General features: G+C 45.3%; 1 protein-coding gene across 6 annotated transcripts in view; it reads left to right on the top strand.

Moving 5' to 3' along the window:
- usp19 (ubiquitin specific peptidase 19) overlaps nt 1-18,466 on the top strand; it is a 202,142-nt gene that overhangs the window by 54,427 nt on the left and 129,249 nt on the right. For all 6 annotated transcript variants that reach the window (XM_070895624.1, XM_070895620.1, XM_070895619.1 and 3 more), the window contains 3 exons: nt 836-964; nt 7,956-8,092; nt 14,321-14,848. In XM_070895624.1, the coding sequence (XP_070751725.1) occupies nt 836-964; nt 7,956-8,092; nt 14,321-14,848 (794 nt within the window). The remainder of the gene's footprint in view (nt 1-835; nt 965-7,955; nt 8,093-14,320; nt 14,849-18,466) is intronic.

Here is an 18,466-nt window from a genome sequence, read left to right as displayed (position 1 = left end):
ACTGTTAATCAGCCTGCAAATCCTTCCACTACTTCACATTGTCCTCCAAGGGGAAGAGAGTGCAGATACAACAACTCTTGCTAGCAGTTCAAACAAGCCTGGAGCTGCAGTTTATGTATCAAATACTGTTTTTCCTTCGGAGTACGATCAATTTAATTCACACCTAGCAACAAGCTCCTTCATCCAGATCAAAGACCCAGCCTGTGTTTGCAGATAGGTGGCCTCCTATTACCGATCTGGAGTTTGCCAACAAACCGCAAATTTACAATTTCTGTTTCAGTTGTTACAAACTTGTGGAACCGTAAAGTTTAGAAATGTTTTCCTATTTGTAGAAGACCCATACTCTGCTTTTGGCTCGTGCCCAACCTATTTCCCTCCCTTACTCCATTAATTTATCACTTATTTCTTCTGACTCCCTTTGTATGATTTGCTGCAGATTGCCCATTTTGCGATGCAATATGAATTAACTGGAAGTATATCCTCTTGGTAATATTAGTTGGGACTGATTCAGATTTTGTCTACAAATTTCCAGTTCAGAATAATACCAATCCGGTGGCTTAGCCTTTCCTTGAACCAGCTCACCAACTTCCTTACCATTAGATTGACATAAAATGCAAGAGTAAGCACAGTAATTATTGGTGAGTGTTCGTGCTTAAACATGTTGAGATGACCTACCACGGCCTACTATTTAATGTATTGGTTAACCTGTCCATTTTTAAGTGACCACTTCAGAGTAATGGACAGTGAATTGTGATTGGAACCTAGCCCCTGAGTCTGCAGGCTCTGGCTGTTTTGGTATGTACCATTTTAACTCTAACTGTGCTTCTTCCTGCAGAACTGTTTGTGGACTGGAAGCAGAATGCAGATGAGATTATAGTGAAGCTGAAGCCAGGAGAGGGGAGCCTGAAAGTTGACGCGGTTGATGCAGCTTTCACAGACACAGACTGTGTGGTTACACTGCCAGGTGAGAGTGGCCAGTACATGGTGGGGAAATTGTGGCTGATTGGAATTGATCTCTCACGGAGACAAGCAGTGTCCAGGACATGATTGCAGGCGTATGATGCTGAGCTCTTTCGCTGCCTTCCCCTCCCTACATTATGTATTGGCCCTCCTTGTGCATCCTGTCTCCAGCCTTCGCCACCCTTCCAGACCCCAGCCTCTGGCCTATTGCATTCTCTTGATCTTTTTGTCGGGAATTGCCGCTGTGATATCGACCCTCTCATTTTCTCCACACCTGTCTCTCTCTAAACCTGCAACATCTGTTCTCTCCGTTCTGAACAGGACATTGTGGTCAAGCCACTGACCTAGTAGGTGCTGCTATGGTACGGCGGATGGACCTGAATCTTCCTGAGGCCGTTGCCTATTTTCTGACCACTCCGAACCTCCCTCTGAATTATGACCCTACTACCAAACACCAAGCCATTAATTCCCAGACTGTGACTGATCTCTGCGATTTCCCCCTATTTCCTTAAACTGCCATACAGCTCATTTCTACTTCCCAAGATACACAGGTTAGGACTGTTCTGGTGGACTTGATTTGTTTTGTTTTTTTCCTGTCCCAATGAACTAATTCCCTCTTGTCTTCATACTCTTCTTTCCCCTTGTCCAGTCACTCACCACTTACATCAGCGACTCCTCTCATCCTCTCTGCCAATTTTTACAATTTTAGATTCTCACCTTCAAGTTATTAAATTCTAGTTCTAAGTGGTGGCTTGTGACGGATTAGTGAATATCACCCTTTCGCTGTCTTTTTGTACACTTAACCTCCTGAGTTCAGCGTGTGGAAGTATCAAGATACTGAAATAATTGGTTATAGTTTTCCTGTTAGAAGTTTTTTTTTTAAAGTCTTTGTTTTTCAAACAACTGGTAAGTTTTACTGACATCGGTGGTGGGGAAAATGCTGGAATCAATTATTAAAGATATAATAGCAGCGCATTTGGAAAGCAGTGACAGGATCGGTCCAAGTCAGCATGGATTTATGAAAGAGAAATCATGCTTGACAAATCTTCTAGAATTTTTTGAGGATGTAACCAGCAGAGTGGACAAGGGAGAACCAGTGGATGTGGTGTATTTGGACTTTCAAAAGGCTTTTGACAGGGTCCCACACAAGAGATTAGTGTGCAAAATTAAGGCACATGGTATTGGGGGTAATGTATTGACGTGGATAGAGAAATGGTTGGCAGACAGGAAGCAAAGAGTGGGAATAAACGGTTCCTTTTCAGAATTGCAGGCAGTGACTAGTGAGGTGCTTCCAGGGTTCAGTGCTGGGACCCCAGCTATTTACAATATACATTAATGATATAGACGAAGGAATTGAATGTAATATCTCCAAGTTTGCAAATGACACTAAACTGGGTGGTAGGGCGAGCTGCGAGGAGGATACTAAGAGGCTGCAGGGGGACTTGGACAGGTTAGGTGAATGGGCAAATGCATGGCAGATGCAGTATAATGTGGATTCCACTTTGGTGGCAAAAACAGGAAGGCAGATTATTATCTGAATGGTGACAGATTAGTAAAAGGGGAGGTGTAACGAGACCTGGGTGTCATGGTACATCAGTCATTGAAAGTAGGCATGCAGGTACAGCAGGCAGTAAAGAAAGCAAATGGCATGCTGGCCTTCATTGCGAGTGGATTTGAGTATAGGAACAGGGAGGTCTTGCTGCAGTTGTACAGGGCCTTGGTGAGACCACACCTTGAGTATTGTGTGCAGTTTTGGTCTCCTAATCAGAGGAAGGACGTGCTTGCTATAGAGAGAGTACAGTGAAGGTTCGCCAAACTGATTCCGGGGATGGCAGGACTGACATATGAGGAAAGACTGGATCAGCTAGGCTTATACTCACTGGAATTTAGAAGAATGAGAGGGGATCTCATAGAAACGTATAAAATTCTGACGGGACTGGACAGATTAGATGCAGGAAGAATGTTCCCGATGTTGGGGAAGTCCACAACCAGGGGACACAGTCTAAGGATAAGGGGTAAGCCATATAGGACCAAAATGAGGAGAAACTTTTTCACCCAGAGAGTTGTGAACCTGTGGAATTCTCTGCCACAGAAAGTTGAAAGTTGTTGAGTCCAGTTCGTTGGACATATTCAAAAGGGAGTTAGATGTGGCCCTTACGGCTAAAGGGATCAGGGGGTATGGAGAGAAGGCAGGGGTGGGGTACTGAGGTTGCATGATCATATTGAATGGCGGTGCAGGCTCGAAGGGCCAAATGGCCTGCTCCTGCACCTATTTTCTATGTACTAGGCTTCGAGGGTGGAATCAGTAACGTAGCCATGTAATTTTTGTGGAACATCTGTCACAACTCATTCCAGGGAGGTGTAAAGGATTAAAGTAATTGTCAGTTATGCAGCATAAAAAGGCATCGAGTGTCTGTCTCCAGTGGAAGCATTTAATATGTATACCCTAGGCAGTTGTGCAGAATGCGTGCAGCACGATAACCTGTTAACTACTATTACAAGCATACGAACAATGATGGACAGGAAAAGACCCATTGGTCCATCCAGCCTATCCCACAAAATTGTGATACTTTGTGTACCCATCTCCTACCCCTACATAAACTTCAGCTCATCTAAAACTCGCATCAATTCCAACTCACCCATCAACCCCTGTGCTCGCTGACCTACATTGGCTCTCGGTTCGGCAACGTCTCAATTTTAAAATTCTCATCCTTGTATTAAAATCTCTCCATGTCCTCGCCCCCCCCTATCTCTCTAACCTCCTCCAGCTGTGGCTCAGTGGGTAGCATACTCGCCTCTTGAGTAAGAAGGTTGTCATGTATGTATGCTTGGTTTACTAGCCACCAGGTGGCGCCACTGCCGGAGGTCATTGAGCTGTGCACATGTGTGCACGGTCCAGGGACAAAAGGCCAACCATCTTGTAATGTAATCACTTTGGGCCCTAATAAAGTAGAGCCAGGTTTGTACCTGTTCGAAGTTTTACAGTATTCAGTCGATTGAGTTATTGCATACACAACATTTGGCGACGAGGTAACAAGAACCTTCGCATGCAAAAATGAGCACAATTGGAATTCTGGAGCGATTCGTGGAGGGAGAAGATTGGGAAAACTTTGTAGCCGGCTTGAACCAGTACTTCGTGGCCAACAAAATGGAGGAAGAAGCAGACGCAGTTCGGCACCAGGCGGTCCTCCTCACAATGTGCGGTCCGAAAATCTATGGACTCATGAATCTCCCCTCGCCCTTAAGTCCAACGGACAAGGACTATGAAACATTGTGTGCTGTGGTTCGTGACCATCTCAAACCAGATGAAGGCGGCATCATCTCAAGATATCGATTCTATACGCACGTTCGTTCTGAGGGCCAGGATGTATCGGAATTCGTTGCCGACCTAAGACGTCTAGCTGGATCGTGTAAGTTCGAAACTGCATTGTCAGACATGCTGCGGGACTTCTTTGTAATTGGCATCAACCACGAGGTGATCCTGTGTAAGCTACTGGCGGCGGAGACGCTGGATTTGAGCAAGGCCATCACGATTGCCCAATCGTGCATGACGATGGACAAAAGCTTAAAGCAGATATCATTGAAAAATCTGAACTCGGCAAGCACTGTAAACAAGATAGTATCGTCGTTTGGCAGAGCTGCATATGACAGGGCCTACTCGACTGTGTACGCGAAACCTGTGGCTGCTCAAAGTCCGTCAACGGGAATGAATCCGATATCACTGTGTTGGCGTTGTGGGGGAAATTATCGGCATCATCAGTGTCGGTTTAAACAGTATATTTGTAAAGGCTGTTCGAGACTAGGCATCTCCAGCGCATGTGTCCGCAACTGAGCAAGCGTGCTGCGACACACCACGTGGAAGATGGTGACCAGTCTAGCGCAGATCCGGATATGCAATCCGAGATACCAGAGGAGGCAGTGTATGGGCTGTATACATTCCTAACAAAGAGCCAACCAATAATAATTTAAGGAAAATTTAATGGTGTGCCAGTATCGATGGAATTGGACACGGGTGCGAGTCAATCAATAATGAGCCAGAGGACATTCGACAGGCTGTGGGATGCTAAGACTGTGAGGCCTAAGCTGAGTCCAGTCAATGCCAAGTTGCATACATACACTAAAGAACTCATAATGGTGATTGGCAGTGTGGTAATCAAGGTGTCGTATGATGGTGCAGTTCATGATTTACCGTTGTGGATTGTTCCAGGCAATGGTCCAACGCTGTTCGACAGGAACTGGTTAGAAAAAATCAAATGGAACTGGAATGAGATCAAAGTGTTGTCGTCGGAGGAGGATACTACATGTGCTCAAGTGCTGAGCAAGTTGCCCTCGCTGTTTGAACCAGGCATAGTCAATTTCACGGGAGCCAAGGTGCAGATCCATGTGGACTCTGATGCAAGACCCGTCCATCATAAAGCTCGGGCGGTCCCGTACACGATGAGGGAGAAGGTCGAAATCGAACTGGACAGACACCAGCGTGAAGGGATCATATTACTGGTCGAATTTAACGAATGGGCCAGTCCCATTGTTCTGTGTCCCGCTCCCTGTCCCTCTCCAGTCATGGTAATGCCTTACCCTGAAGGATGCATGAATGTTGAGCATTCTCCTGCCCGCATGCATAACACTGCACTTATCCAAAGTAAACATCATTGCCAGTCATGAGCCCAACCCTCCTGCCGATCAAAATCTGCCTGAAGCAGTTGTAGAGCATCTTCTACACTCACACAGATCTTGGCATCATCTGCAAATTTACAGATCGTGTCCGCAACACCTATTTCTAGATCAATAATAAAAGTAGTGTTGTTGTAAGTCGATGGTAGTTTACTGTACCATGACCACCTCACAGCACTAACTCAAAGCCAAGGTGAATTTTTTCATTTATAAAAAAACTACAGCCAATGGCAATAATTCAGTTCTCACTGAACGACCAAAGTATGATTCTGTTACAGTCTCTTGCATTGTTGCTCCCTAATGTCGTCTCTGGCCTGTCTTATTTTAGCTCATTATGCTCAGTCAGTAACCTGCAGATGGCTTGGGATGTGATATTGTTCCCTTTAAGCTGCGCGAACACGCAGCGCTCCAGGGATCCCGCGCAGCTGGTGACCGGCCTTTAAATTGGGGAAAAAACGTGGATACGTGGCCTTTTGAATGGGCATCGCAGCCCGGTGGGGGTGTGGTCGCTGGGCCCGTTGCGGGAGGGGGGGGTCGCTGGTCGCTGGGCCTGTTGCGGGGGTGTCGCTCGGCCAAACAAAACTACAGAGCACATTGGTTGTGATTAAAGTTTATGATGACTGAATAAGTCAAACTCTCTATTACATGGGTTTCTTGGCTTTTAATTGATGCTTTGGGAATCAAATTCCACGATTATATATTAAAACAAAGTGGCCTTTGTGATTTTTGCAAAGATAATGTAGCATATATTTGAGTATTAATACAAGGCACCGATCTATGTAAAGTGCTTAATTAGCTGTAGATTTCAGTAATCTAATTGTAGAGTTTGGGTGACTTCCTGAGGTTTGCTCTAGCATTTTATAATGACTAGTCAGTCTCCTGTGGCATTGAACATTGAGTGAGACCAGTTATAGCCTTCAGGTGAGAGGCAGCAAACCAGTGCAAGGTAAAATCATGTATTTCAGTAATGCCTTACCTGTTACTGTTCCAGGGTGAGCAAACTCCCCAAACCAATGTGATAATGATGAGATCATCTGCTTTGGTTATATTGATTGAGGGATAAATATTGTCCAGGACACCGGGGAGAACTCCCCTGCTATTCTTCAAAACAGTGCCATGGGATCTTCGCCATCCACCTGAGAGGGGAGTCAGGGCCTCGGTTTAACGTCTCATCCGAAAGACAGCAACTCCGACAGTGCAGCACTCCCTAAGCACTGAACTGGGGATGTCAGCCTGGATTTTTGTGCTCAAGTCCCTGGAGTGGGATCTGAACCCACAATCTTCTGACTCAGGCGAGAGAGAGTGTGCTGCCCACTGAGCCACAACTGATGCTGTGTTTTACACTGACACTGACATTTTAGTTAAATTGCCAAACTTAGGGGAATTTGGGAAGGTTGAAGCTTCCAACCGTCCCAATATATTTTCCCACATCTCGCCCTCTGATTCTTTTGTCAATCACCTTCAATCTGTGTCCTCTGGTTACCGACCCTCCTGCCACTGGAAACAGTGTCTCCTTATTTACTCTATCAAAATCTCTCATGATTTTGAACAACTCTATTAAATCTCCCCTTCACCTTCTCTGCTCCAAGGAGAACAACCCCAGCTTCTCCAGTCTCTCCACATCACTGAAGTTTCTCATCCCTGGGACCATTGTAGTAACTCTTCTGTGCCCTCTCCAAGGCCTTGACATCCTTCCTGAAGTGAATTGAAAAGCAGAGAAATTGTATTAAACTGGGACGGAACCTTGGTTAGACCACACTTGGTGTATTGTGCACTGTTCCGGTCTCCATAATTACCAAAAAAACAATCGAGGCACTGGAGAAGGTGTAAGAAAGCTTTACGAGGATGATAGCAGAAGTGAGAGGTTATAACTGTCGGGAAATTTGGATCTCTTTTCTCTAGCAAAGAGAAGGCTGAGGGGTGACCTGATCGAGTTCTTTAAAATTCTGAAAGGGTTTGAGAGGGTGGCTGTAGAGAGGGTGTTTCCATTTGCAGGGAGAAGCCAAAATTAGAAGACACAAGTATAAGATAGTCACTAATAAATCCAATAAAGAAACTTCTTTACCCAGAAAGTGGTTAGGATGTGGAACTCACTGCCACATGGAGTATTTGAGGTGAATTACAGAGATGCATTTAAGGGCAGCTAGCTCATGTGGAGCATGGACTAGTTGGGCCGAGTGGCCCGTTTCTGTGCTGTAATTTCTATGTAATAGTGCCTTTCTACTTCTAAACCTGCAAACTGATCCCAGCTATACTTTCTGATTCTGTATTTTTTTTTTAAATCTTTCATTTTTTTCCCTCTTGACACCTTGTCTGTCATGTAGATGGACGCCAGTGGAGTTGTCAGTTCCGTGAAGAGATTGAGAGTTCGTGCAGCAAACTGCAGTACAAGGAGAAGGGAAACTTCCTCCAGCTCATCATGCCAAAGAAGATTCCTCTACACACATGGCCATCCCTCATGGTACAGTAACTCGCCAGCATGTGTTACCTGTTGTATTATTTCTAACATGAGAAACGAGCCGAGACCATAGTTCACCAGGGTTATCGAGAGAGAATGAAGTAAATCAGGATGCAGTCAGTAGGTGACATCCAGCTTTGATTTTCAAAGCCTGAAGGATGCAGGAGAAAGCGAAGGCAGCGGGGCAGTAAGGAGTTGTAAAGATGACCAGATGAATATTGACTTGAAAGACAGACTTGTATTCATATAGCGCCTTTCACATCCTTGGGTCATCCCAAAGCCTTTTTAAAGTGTAGTCACTATTGTAATGTAGGAATCGCTCCAGCCAATTTATGCACAGCATGTTCCCACAAACATCGTGAAATTAACCAGATAATCTGTTTTTAGTGATGTTGGTTGAGGGATAAATATTGGCCCCAGGACACTGGGGAAAACTCCACCGCTTTTCAAATAGTGCTGTGGAATCTTGTACATCGACTTGAGACGGCAGACGGGGTTCAGTTTAAAGTCTCATCTGAAAGACAGTGCGGCGCCCCCTCCGTCCTGCCCCCTTTCCCCTCCGTCCTGCCCCCTGCCCCCTCCGTCCTGCCCCCTGCCCCCTCCGTCCTGCCCCCTGCCCCCTCCGTCCTGCCCCCTGCCCCCTCCGTCCTGCCCCCTGCCCCCTCCGTCCTGCCCCCTGCCCCCTGCCCCCTCCGTCCTGCCCCCTGCCCCCGCGTCCAGCCTCCCGCCCCCCACGTTCTCCTCCCCCCCCCCCCCCCCCTCCCACCCTCCCCCCCGAGGCGAGTGCGCTACCACTGAGCCAAGGCTGACACCTGGTTGAATAGTGAGGGAGGAGGACAAGAATGAAAGGCTGTGTATCTGGATCTTAAATTGAACAATAGCCAAGTTCAGAGGTGAAGTGGTCATTGAGATATTGATTAAATTGAGAGGGAGAGAGGCCAAAAAGGTTCCAGTGGGGTGGGGATAGAGAGAGAAGTTAGAGTTAAAAGTAAGAGAGGATTTGCTTGTTCGATGATGAGCTTACTCCCAGGAGTGAAAGGACTGGCTGGAAAGACTCCCCAGGTAAAACAGCTGTAGTTCATTGATGGGTTTTATACTCATTGAATTGTTGAGGAGAAGAAGAACGTAACACGAAAGAGATTGTTGGGGCAGCTTTAGCAATGGAGGAAGACTAAAGTCCTGTGTTCAGCAGTAATTGGGCACCTGCTAATCTGTATCCTGATACTTGTGCAGACCAATATAGCCAGCTGTAATCAAAGTACCGTTGAATGTTAAAGGACAGAATGACTGAGAGGCAGCAAACCAGTGCAAGGTAAAATCATGTGTTTCAGTAATGTCTTACCTGTTACTGTTCCAGGGTGAGTTGTGGCAAAGGCACTCTTGGTTGTGAGGTATTTGGCCACATCTATGGTCTGCTCTGGCACAAGTGCGCAAAGAATAATCATTGCCTGAGCAGAATCCAGCTGGCCAGCCTCCAAGCCTGCTCACGCAGTTTGGAGTGAAGAAATTCTAACTCCGTTACCAGAACGCCGTCTCAGTAAAGAGGAGGCTGAAGATTGATAAATCCGATCTGGTGGCCCCTCATTGGCCAGCATTGTCAGTCCCATAATGTGCAATGCTTATAAATAATGGGGACTGAAAGGAATTGTTATGAATGTTTGGCAATGTTCATGTTAATGTCTGGGGGTGTGTGGTTTTTATATGTATGAATACATGAAGGGGAGGGCAGGGATTGTGCTTCAATTAGCTCCATGCCACAAACTAAACTGCACACAAGTTACTTGGAAATCTTGGCAAGATTGATTTTCTTAATTTAAAGCTTTATTAATCTTGGGACTGAGGAGCAGGTGGAGGCCATTCAGCCCCTCGAGTCTGTTCCAACATTCTATTAAATGATCTGCACCTCAACTTCTCGACCAGCCTTTGCCCCATATCCCTTAATACCCTCATCCAACAACAATCTATTGGTATCAGTCTTGTGAATTTCTATTGGCCACCCACCCGCCACCCCTCTCCAAAAGCATCCACAGCCTTTTGGGAGGTGGGGGGGGGGGGGGGGGGGGGGAGATTTCCACTACCCTTTGTGCTTCCTGATTTCACTCCTAAATGGTCCAGCTCTCAGAAGATTAGGCCCTCTTGTTCTGGATTCTCCAGCCAGTGGAAATAATTTCTCTGTAGCTACACTATTGAATCGTTTAATCATTTTAAGTACCTTGATTAGATCACCCCCTCAACCTTTTAATCTCGAGAATACAAACCAAGTTTATGCAACCTGTCCTTATACTTTAACTCATTCCGCCCCGTATCATTCTGGTGGTCTGACAAAGGATTGTCTATCTGAAACGTTAACTCTCTTTCTCTCTCCACAGATGTTGCCTGACCTGCTGAGTATTTCCAGCATTTTCTGTTTCTATTTCAGATTCCAGCATCTGCAGTATTTTACTTTTTGCTTTTGTATCATTCTGGTGAATCTGTGCTGCACCCTCTCCAAGGCCAATATATCCTCTCTGAGGTGCGATGCCTAAAACTGAACCCAGTTACTCCAAATGGGGTCTGACCAGAGCTCTGTACAACTGAAGCATCACTTCCACCCCTTTGTATTCCAGCCCGCTTGAGATAAAGACCAGCATTCCATTAGCCTTTTTGATTACTATTTTTTTTCCAATGGCTTTTCGTGATGTATGTACCTGGACACCCAAATCTCTCCGCTCCTCCACATCTCCTAATCTCCCAGCATTAAGAATATAGTCTGATTTGTCTTCCTCGGATCCAGTAGATTTTATTATAGCATCAGATTGCAGAGATTACGGGCAGTGTGCTTTTAACAGGCAAACTCCTTCCTCTAAGAATGGCATTTAAAAAGAAAAAAGGCTCATTTTTGGATTGAGCGACACTGCAAGCTCTATTGGAATAAGGGAGTGCAGGTTGTTGAACACAGTTTGGTTCCGCCTTGTACTTGGATCTTGATCTCTCTCCCAGCATAAGACTGCTGGACCATTCATTATAACTTTGTTTTCTCATTGATTTGCTGTAATTCCTTCACCCTGGTTATAATAGAAACTGTATTATCTTCCATAATGGCAGGGATCAATAATGGAAATTGGCAGATTCCTGAGAGTTCCCACAATTTAATCTTAAATGTCTGTTACAACAGTGCTGTAATCCGAGAATGGCGAGTGCAATATAAGTAGCAGAAGAAATGGTCGTGGGCCATGCAGTGAGGCAGCATCTTGAGGTTTTTTTTTTCCAGATAAAGAACAAACTTTATAATGTCTTGCATTACCTCAGGATATCCCAAAGTGCTTCACAGCCAACAATTTGCCTTTGAGTTGTAGTCAGCGTTATTGGATGGGTGGGTGAGCGTTGCCAGCTGATTTGCCTGTAACAGTGCTCTGGAAACAGCGCTGAGGTAAATGGCCAGTTAATCTCTCTTTAATGTAATAAAATTAGAAAATGTTGCAAGCGCAGAAGGTCTCTGGCAGCATCTGAGGAGAGAGAGAAAAATATGAGTTAGCCTTTCATGGTGATGATCTTTCATCAGAATTGAAAGAGGTTGAAGATTTTATAGTTTTTAAGCACATGCAGAGCCAGGGAAAAGGATGGGAGGGGGAGGGAAAGAACAAAGGGGCAGGTCTACGATAGGATGGATGGTCTGAGTGATTAAATGACAAAAGAGATGATGGCGCTGGGTGAGAGTAAATGGTTGAACATCGCGAGAACTCCACATTATTTGTACAGTGCCATCGAACGAGACAGGCACGGCCTAGGTTTCTCTGAAGGATGGCACATCCGACCAGGCAGCGCTCCCTCGGGGTAATTGAAAATGCGGAGAAGTGGCGTGCGAATAATGGAGGATTGTGTATGTATTCCTGTGTTTTCTGCCTGCGATTTAGATTTTCCTGTGGAAGAGGGTCCCCTTTCACTGCAGTGTAGAGCTGGTGACCTTGCTTCATTGCCCGGCTATTTTTAGAGCAACAGATTTCCTGGCTTGAAATAGCCAAGTCAGTTGCTTGAGAAACAGTGACATCAATTAGCACTTTGAATATTAATTAACCATATTAAATTTCTGTCCTAGAACATCAATCAAAATGATTTTCAGTATATTTCTTGCGCAGAATGTCAGCCTCAGAACACCATGTTATACGTTGGAATCAGCACGTTACAACCAATGTGGCACGTGGCCTGAAGCTTTTGCTCCTTATCACTCTCCCACCAATAGGAGAGATTCAGATTAAAGGGGGAATCTATCGTGGTGAGAGTGAAACTGTTCAACAGTCACTAAGTTACAGAGTGGATTTACACTCAGCGAGTGTTGTGGAAGAACTGTGCCGCCATTAGTACGAGTCTGACTCAACGTATTGCGGTGACCAGTGTACAAATCCTTCTGCAGTACTCAATGTCGGCTGGAAAGGCTCGTCTGGTCAGTGCCAAAAGAAAGTAGGGAACGAGGAAAGGTCATCCAGTCCCCCAGTCCCCTACTTCCGCTAACCACCTTCCCACTGATTTAGTCTGGGTTCTTTGGTCCATTTGCTGTGAAATCTGCCTGGATTACCTGTCAATAGTTTTGTTTAAAATTGAACCTCTGAGAAAGCAACCTAGAAAGCGATTGTCTGAGCTTTCCTGAACCTAAAGTCACTACAATGAAGCACCCCTCCCTTCACCCGCTTCAGCCCCCATTTCTCTACCCTCCAATCCTGGAGGAGACACGGTTTCCAGTGGCAGGAGGGTCGGTAACCAGAAGACACAGATTTAAGATAATTGGCAAAAGAACCAGAGGAAATTTGTTTTTTACGCAGCAAGTTGTTGTGATCTGGAACGCGCTGCCTGAAAAGTCGGTGGAAGCAGATTCAATAGTAACTTTCAAAAGGGAATTGGATCTAGAAAAAAGAAAGAAAGAGACTTGGATTTCTATAGTTCCTTTCATGACCACTGGAGGTCTCAAAGCGCTTTACAGCCAATGAAGTATTTTTGGAGTGTGGTCACTGTTGTAATGTACTTGAAAAGGAAAAAAAAAAATCAGGTCGATGGAGAAAGTGCAGGGGGAGTGGGCCTAATTTGGATAGCTCTTTCAAAGAGCTACTATGATGGGCCAAATGACGACCTGTACTACAAGATTTTATGATGCAGTCACCGGCTACTCTATAGTGTGGCAGCCCAGTGGCCATTCTTCACACTTGAGCCCAGACATTTAGTATCTGACACCCACTCGTGCACTTGCCAACAGGACCGACTGGCTGGTGATCAGCACAGGTAATCCTTGCTGTTTTGATTTATTATTTTCATCCCACGTTGCAACGGTGACCACACTTCAAAAAGTACTTCATTGGCTGTAAAGCGCTTTGAGATGTCCGGTGGTCATGAAAGGCGCTATATAAATCCAAGTCGTTGTCATCTTTGTCCACCCCCCTTACTCCCGAGCCTAGGAATACAGTAGCACTGTTATCACTGAGATGAGTGAACTCAGCAAACTATGACGCTTCCTGGCATGTGTGGCTTGATTCCATGCTGGGTGGCTTTTAGGGCATGTCGGCTGTGATATTTTTATCGATCGAAAATTGGCCTCTTCACTCTCCACCACAATGGAAGTTTTGCAAGTAATTTGCATGCCAATTTCGTGAACTATGAGCCAGGTTATGCAATGACTATCAGCAATTATAAAATGTCCCAAGGTGATCATGTAGGAGGAAGTGGAGGCCAAGCAGGGGTGGACGAGTTGTGGAGACGACTGATGCCAATTGTCATTGTCTGCCAATCCAAAAATGTCCCTTTTATCCAATCTTGCCTATCCCCTATCTCCCGAAGCGGTTTCTTATCCACACATGAGGCTGTCTCCCATGCACCTGACAGTGAGAGCCAGCCATTACTTATATAATGGCACGCAGTTATCTCCACATGCAATTGGCATATTAAAATACTTGACTAATGCACCAGAGGAGATGAAAGTTTTTTTTTTTACACAGCGATTCACATTCTGGAATGCACAGCCTGAAAGAAGCAGATTCTATAGTAACTTGCAAAAGGAGAATTAGATAAATACTTGGAAAAAGAAACATTTGCAGGGCTATGGGGAAAAGGTTGGGGAGTGGAACTAATTGGAAAGCTCTTTCAAAGAGCCGGCACAGACACGATGGGCCGAATGGTCCTTCTGTGCTGTAAGATTCTCTGATACTTTAAAATGTAGTGGGAAATGCATGTTTTATATTGACTTCCATCCTCGAATTGCTTTTACAGAAGAAGAAAGGTAAAGAACAGCCCACAGTCGTTCTGCCTAGAGACGCCGGGAAGGAGAAGATTTTGATCAGTGACAATCTTGCAGAAGAGGCGAAAGCGGGAGAATCGCCGGGCAGCACTAGAAAGAAGAAAACAAAGGCCGAGCGCGGAGTTAAACGTCCGATCAACGTGAAGGCTCCGGGGAAGACGCAGTCTCCGCTCGAACCCGGTGTGAAACGCACCATCCAATGCAAGGATCCGGATCACACTCCGGTCATCCCCCAGCTGGTTAAGACGCAGGTGGTCTTTGTCAAGCCCCCCGAAGGAGCAGACGCTGCTTCTCATGAGCAGGAGCAGGACGTGAAACCTGCAGTACGCCCAAAAAGCCCAGCGAGCAAAATGAGTACGAGTGATGCTGACGGAGGCCTGTCTGATGGCGCAGCGGATAGTAAAGTGAAGAGGAACGATCGGGGTCCCCAGGGAGACTGGCACATGGAGGATAAAAATAGTGAATCAAACTCTGGACCAGCATCGACGGAGAAAGCTGAGGTACGTTGTCCATGTCTGTTAATCTTATGATCTGCATTTTAACAAACTTAACCTATTGGAGGTAATCCTTTCATATGTGGGGTGCGGTAGTACAGCGGATATGTCACTGAACTAGAAATTGAAAGACCGTGGCTGCTAATCCAGAGAACAGGAATTCAAATCCCACCGTGGGCATTTTGAGAATTTGAATTACTGGAACTCTGGAAATAAAAAGCTTTGATCAGTAAAAGTGACCATGAAGCTGTCGGATTGTCGTGAAAACCCAGCTGGTTCACTAATGTCCCATTTAGGGAAGGAAATTTTCCATCCTTACCGGTTTGAGCCTATATGTGACTCCAGTACCACACCCACATGGTTGACTCGTAACTGCCCTCTGAAGTGGCCGAGTGAGAGACACGGTTTGCATGAAACCTGCTCCCACCCCCACCTTCTCGAGGACAGTTAGGGATGGGCAATAAATGCCGGCCTTGCCACTGATGCCCACATCCGGAGAGTTAAAAAAAAAAATGTGTTTAGCCTCATTTGGTTTCAGGTAAAGTTTAAAGGTTGGTCCCATTTTGTTGTTTGAGGATTTTTTTCCCCCCTGCAAAATACGTGAAGTGGGCATAACAGTGACAATTCAATTCAATATGAATATAAGTCTATGGTATCGCACACAGGAAGAAACAAAATGGGCTATGTGTACTCGGAGATGTGACAAAATAGTTGCGGGTCATGTTGAAAGAGATCTAGGGATTTTAGTAAACTTGTCACTCAACATGTCGAATCACTACAGGACAACAATCAACAAATCAAAGAATGCTGAGCCACATACCATGGCAGTAGAGTACAATAACAATTTGTATTTATGTAGCGCCTTTAACATAGGAAAGTGTCCCAGGGCACCTCACAGAAGCGTAAATCAGACCAGGAGATTGACGCTGAGCTAAAGAAGGAGCTAGGAGGAGGGTGATCAAAAAGCCTTGGTTAAAGAGGTGGGTTTTAAAGGAGGAGAGCGAGGTGGAGGGACATAGAGATTTAGGGAGCTTAGGCTCCAGCTGACTGGAGTCACAACTGCTAGTGGTGGGGCAAAGGGAGTGCGGAATGTACAAGAAACCAGTGTTGGAGGAATGCAGCATGGTAAGTCTGAAGGAGGTTACAGCAGAAAGGTAGCACAGTGGTTATGTTACGGAACTAGTAATCCAGAGGCCTGGACTAATGATCTGGAGGTGTGAGTTCAAATCCCACCATTACAGTTGGGGAATTTAAATTCAGTTAATTAAATAAATCTGGAATTAAAAAAAAACTAGTGTCATTAATGGTGACCATGAATCTACCGGATTGTCATAAAAACCCATCTGATTCACGAAGGAAATCTGCCATCCTTAACTGGTCTGCCTACATGTGATTCCAGACCCACAGTAATGTCGTACCAAACCACTACGACAAAGTCACTGAGTACCATCACCACACGGACTGTAGCGGTTCAAGGCGACGGCTCACCACCACCTTCTCATGGGCAATTAGGGATAGGCAATAAATGCCAGCCTTACCAGCGACGTCCACATCCCAGGAATGAATTTTTAAAAAAGGTGCGGAGGGGCGAGGCCATGGGGGGATTTAAACAGGAGAATGAAAAGTTTAAATTTGCGACATTGTTGGACTAGGAATGAGCACAGGGATGATGGGTGAATGGGACTTGGTGTGGAATAGAATACAGGGAGCAGAGTTTGGGATAAACTGAAGTTTGGAGTGTGGGAGGCCGACCAGGAGAGCGTTGGAATGGGAATAGTCGAGTCTGGATGTGATAACAGCATGGATGAGAGTTTCCACGACAGATGGTCTGAGGCAGAGTTGGAAGCGGGCAATATTAGAGGTAAAAATAGGCCGTCTTTGTGGTGAAGCCGATGAGGGGTCAGATTGTAAATGTAGATTATTTTCTCTCAATCTGGTTCAGTAAAATTACTGAGTCGAATACCTCTTGTGCTTTGAACAAAGCAGTCTTTATTTTACCGGCCGGCAAGACCTATCAGACAGAAGATATACCCTCTGGATAGAGCGTACACACTCCTTACGGATAGGTGAAGTTATATCGTAAAGCGACAACAGTTATACATTCTCGGCAAAAGATAACAAGATAGGGCTAGAGTGACATCCTAGTTCAACCTATCTCTTTTGGTCCCTCTTTCCCTTTGTCCACTCATAAGCCGACCTAAGTATGGTCTGATTTTAAACAAAGACCTTCTGTTAATGTTTCAGGTTAATAACATGATTTAATAAGACCTTGAGGTTTTTCTGCAAGCTGTGGGTTTTGTTTCAATATGTGTTAGTGTTGTAACATTTCGCAGTCTCGAGTCCGAGATGTCATGGCTATTCCTCCATGAATTCTTTGTTAGCTTATACTGTCCCTATACAATTCCCACGTTCTCAACTTCAATGTCTCTATACATTTTAAACATTCACAAGATCAGATACCGTGGTTGCAAAGAAACTGCTTGGATCGGTGGTGAGGGTACAGAGATTGTGGTGGGGCCGCAGACAATGTCTTAAGGCTTCCCAGTGTTTAACTGAAGGATGTTGTCGATGTTCCTGGACCACATCAAGCTCTCAACTGAGATCTGCTGACTGCACAATGCTGGAATTGAACCAGGATCTGTGTGGCTCAGTACCATAACAGGAGAACTTGGGAATTGCAAATGGCACAAGCAATCGGACCTGATAGCAGCACAAATGGAAATATTTATACTGATGCCATGTTAGCATCTATAAAATGTCCAGTGTTAAATTGCAGATTTTAGTTAATTCACTCTCAACTCTTGTACAAATGGGAGCACCATCGCCGCAAAGTCTGCGGCGGTTCAGGAAGGCGGCCCACCATCACTTTCTCTGCGTAACTAGAGACGAGAAATAAGTGAGGTCATGCCCCGAGCACAAGTAGTTAATGCCGGTGTTGGAGTTTGTGCAATGCAGTTTGATTGTATAGAGGCCTTTAAGATTATGAAAGGGTTTGATAGGGAAGAAGTCGAGAAGATGTTTCCACTTGTGAGGGCTGCCCAAAATTATTTATAAGATAGCCACTAATAAATCCAATAAGGTACTCAGGAGAAACCTCTGTACCCAGAGAGTGATGGGAATGTGAGGTAGTTGAGGCTAATAGTACTTTGCATTTAAGGGGAAGCTGGATAAACACATGGGGGAGGAAGGAATAGAAGGATATGGTAATAGGGTGGAAGGAGACTCGTGTGGAGCATAAACACCAGCACGGACCCAATGGTCCGAATGGCTCGTGTTGGAGCTGTAACTTCTATGTAATGTCATGATTGGTGCACTAGAAACCCAAGGCTTGCCACTATGTTAAAAGCCCACCTCAGGCTGGGAGGGGTTGGGTGCCTGACCCCCTGTGGATTGTTGGACATGGGAAAATAAGTCTGAGAAATTCTGTGCAGGAGCTGTTCAGCAAAGTTCAAACTTGCTTTATTTTGAAGTCATTGGGGTGGGGTTGGAAAGGGAGAAGAGATTAATCTGTGATCTATATTATTAAGCTGTTGAGTTGACACCCAGAATTTGTTGGGTTTATGGGACAGCAGAACAGTCATTGTCTAATGTTCTGCTGATTTTGCAGACTGCTCACATGCTGGA

Source organism: Pristiophorus japonicus, chromosome 12 (assembly GCF_044704955.1).
Source record: "Pristiophorus japonicus isolate sPriJap1 chromosome 12, sPriJap1.hap1, whole genome shotgun sequence".
Lineage (NCBI taxonomy): Eukaryota > Metazoa > Chordata > Chondrichthyes > Pristiophoridae > Pristiophorus > Pristiophorus japonicus.
This window is presented reverse-complemented; position numbering and strand designations above follow the sequence as displayed.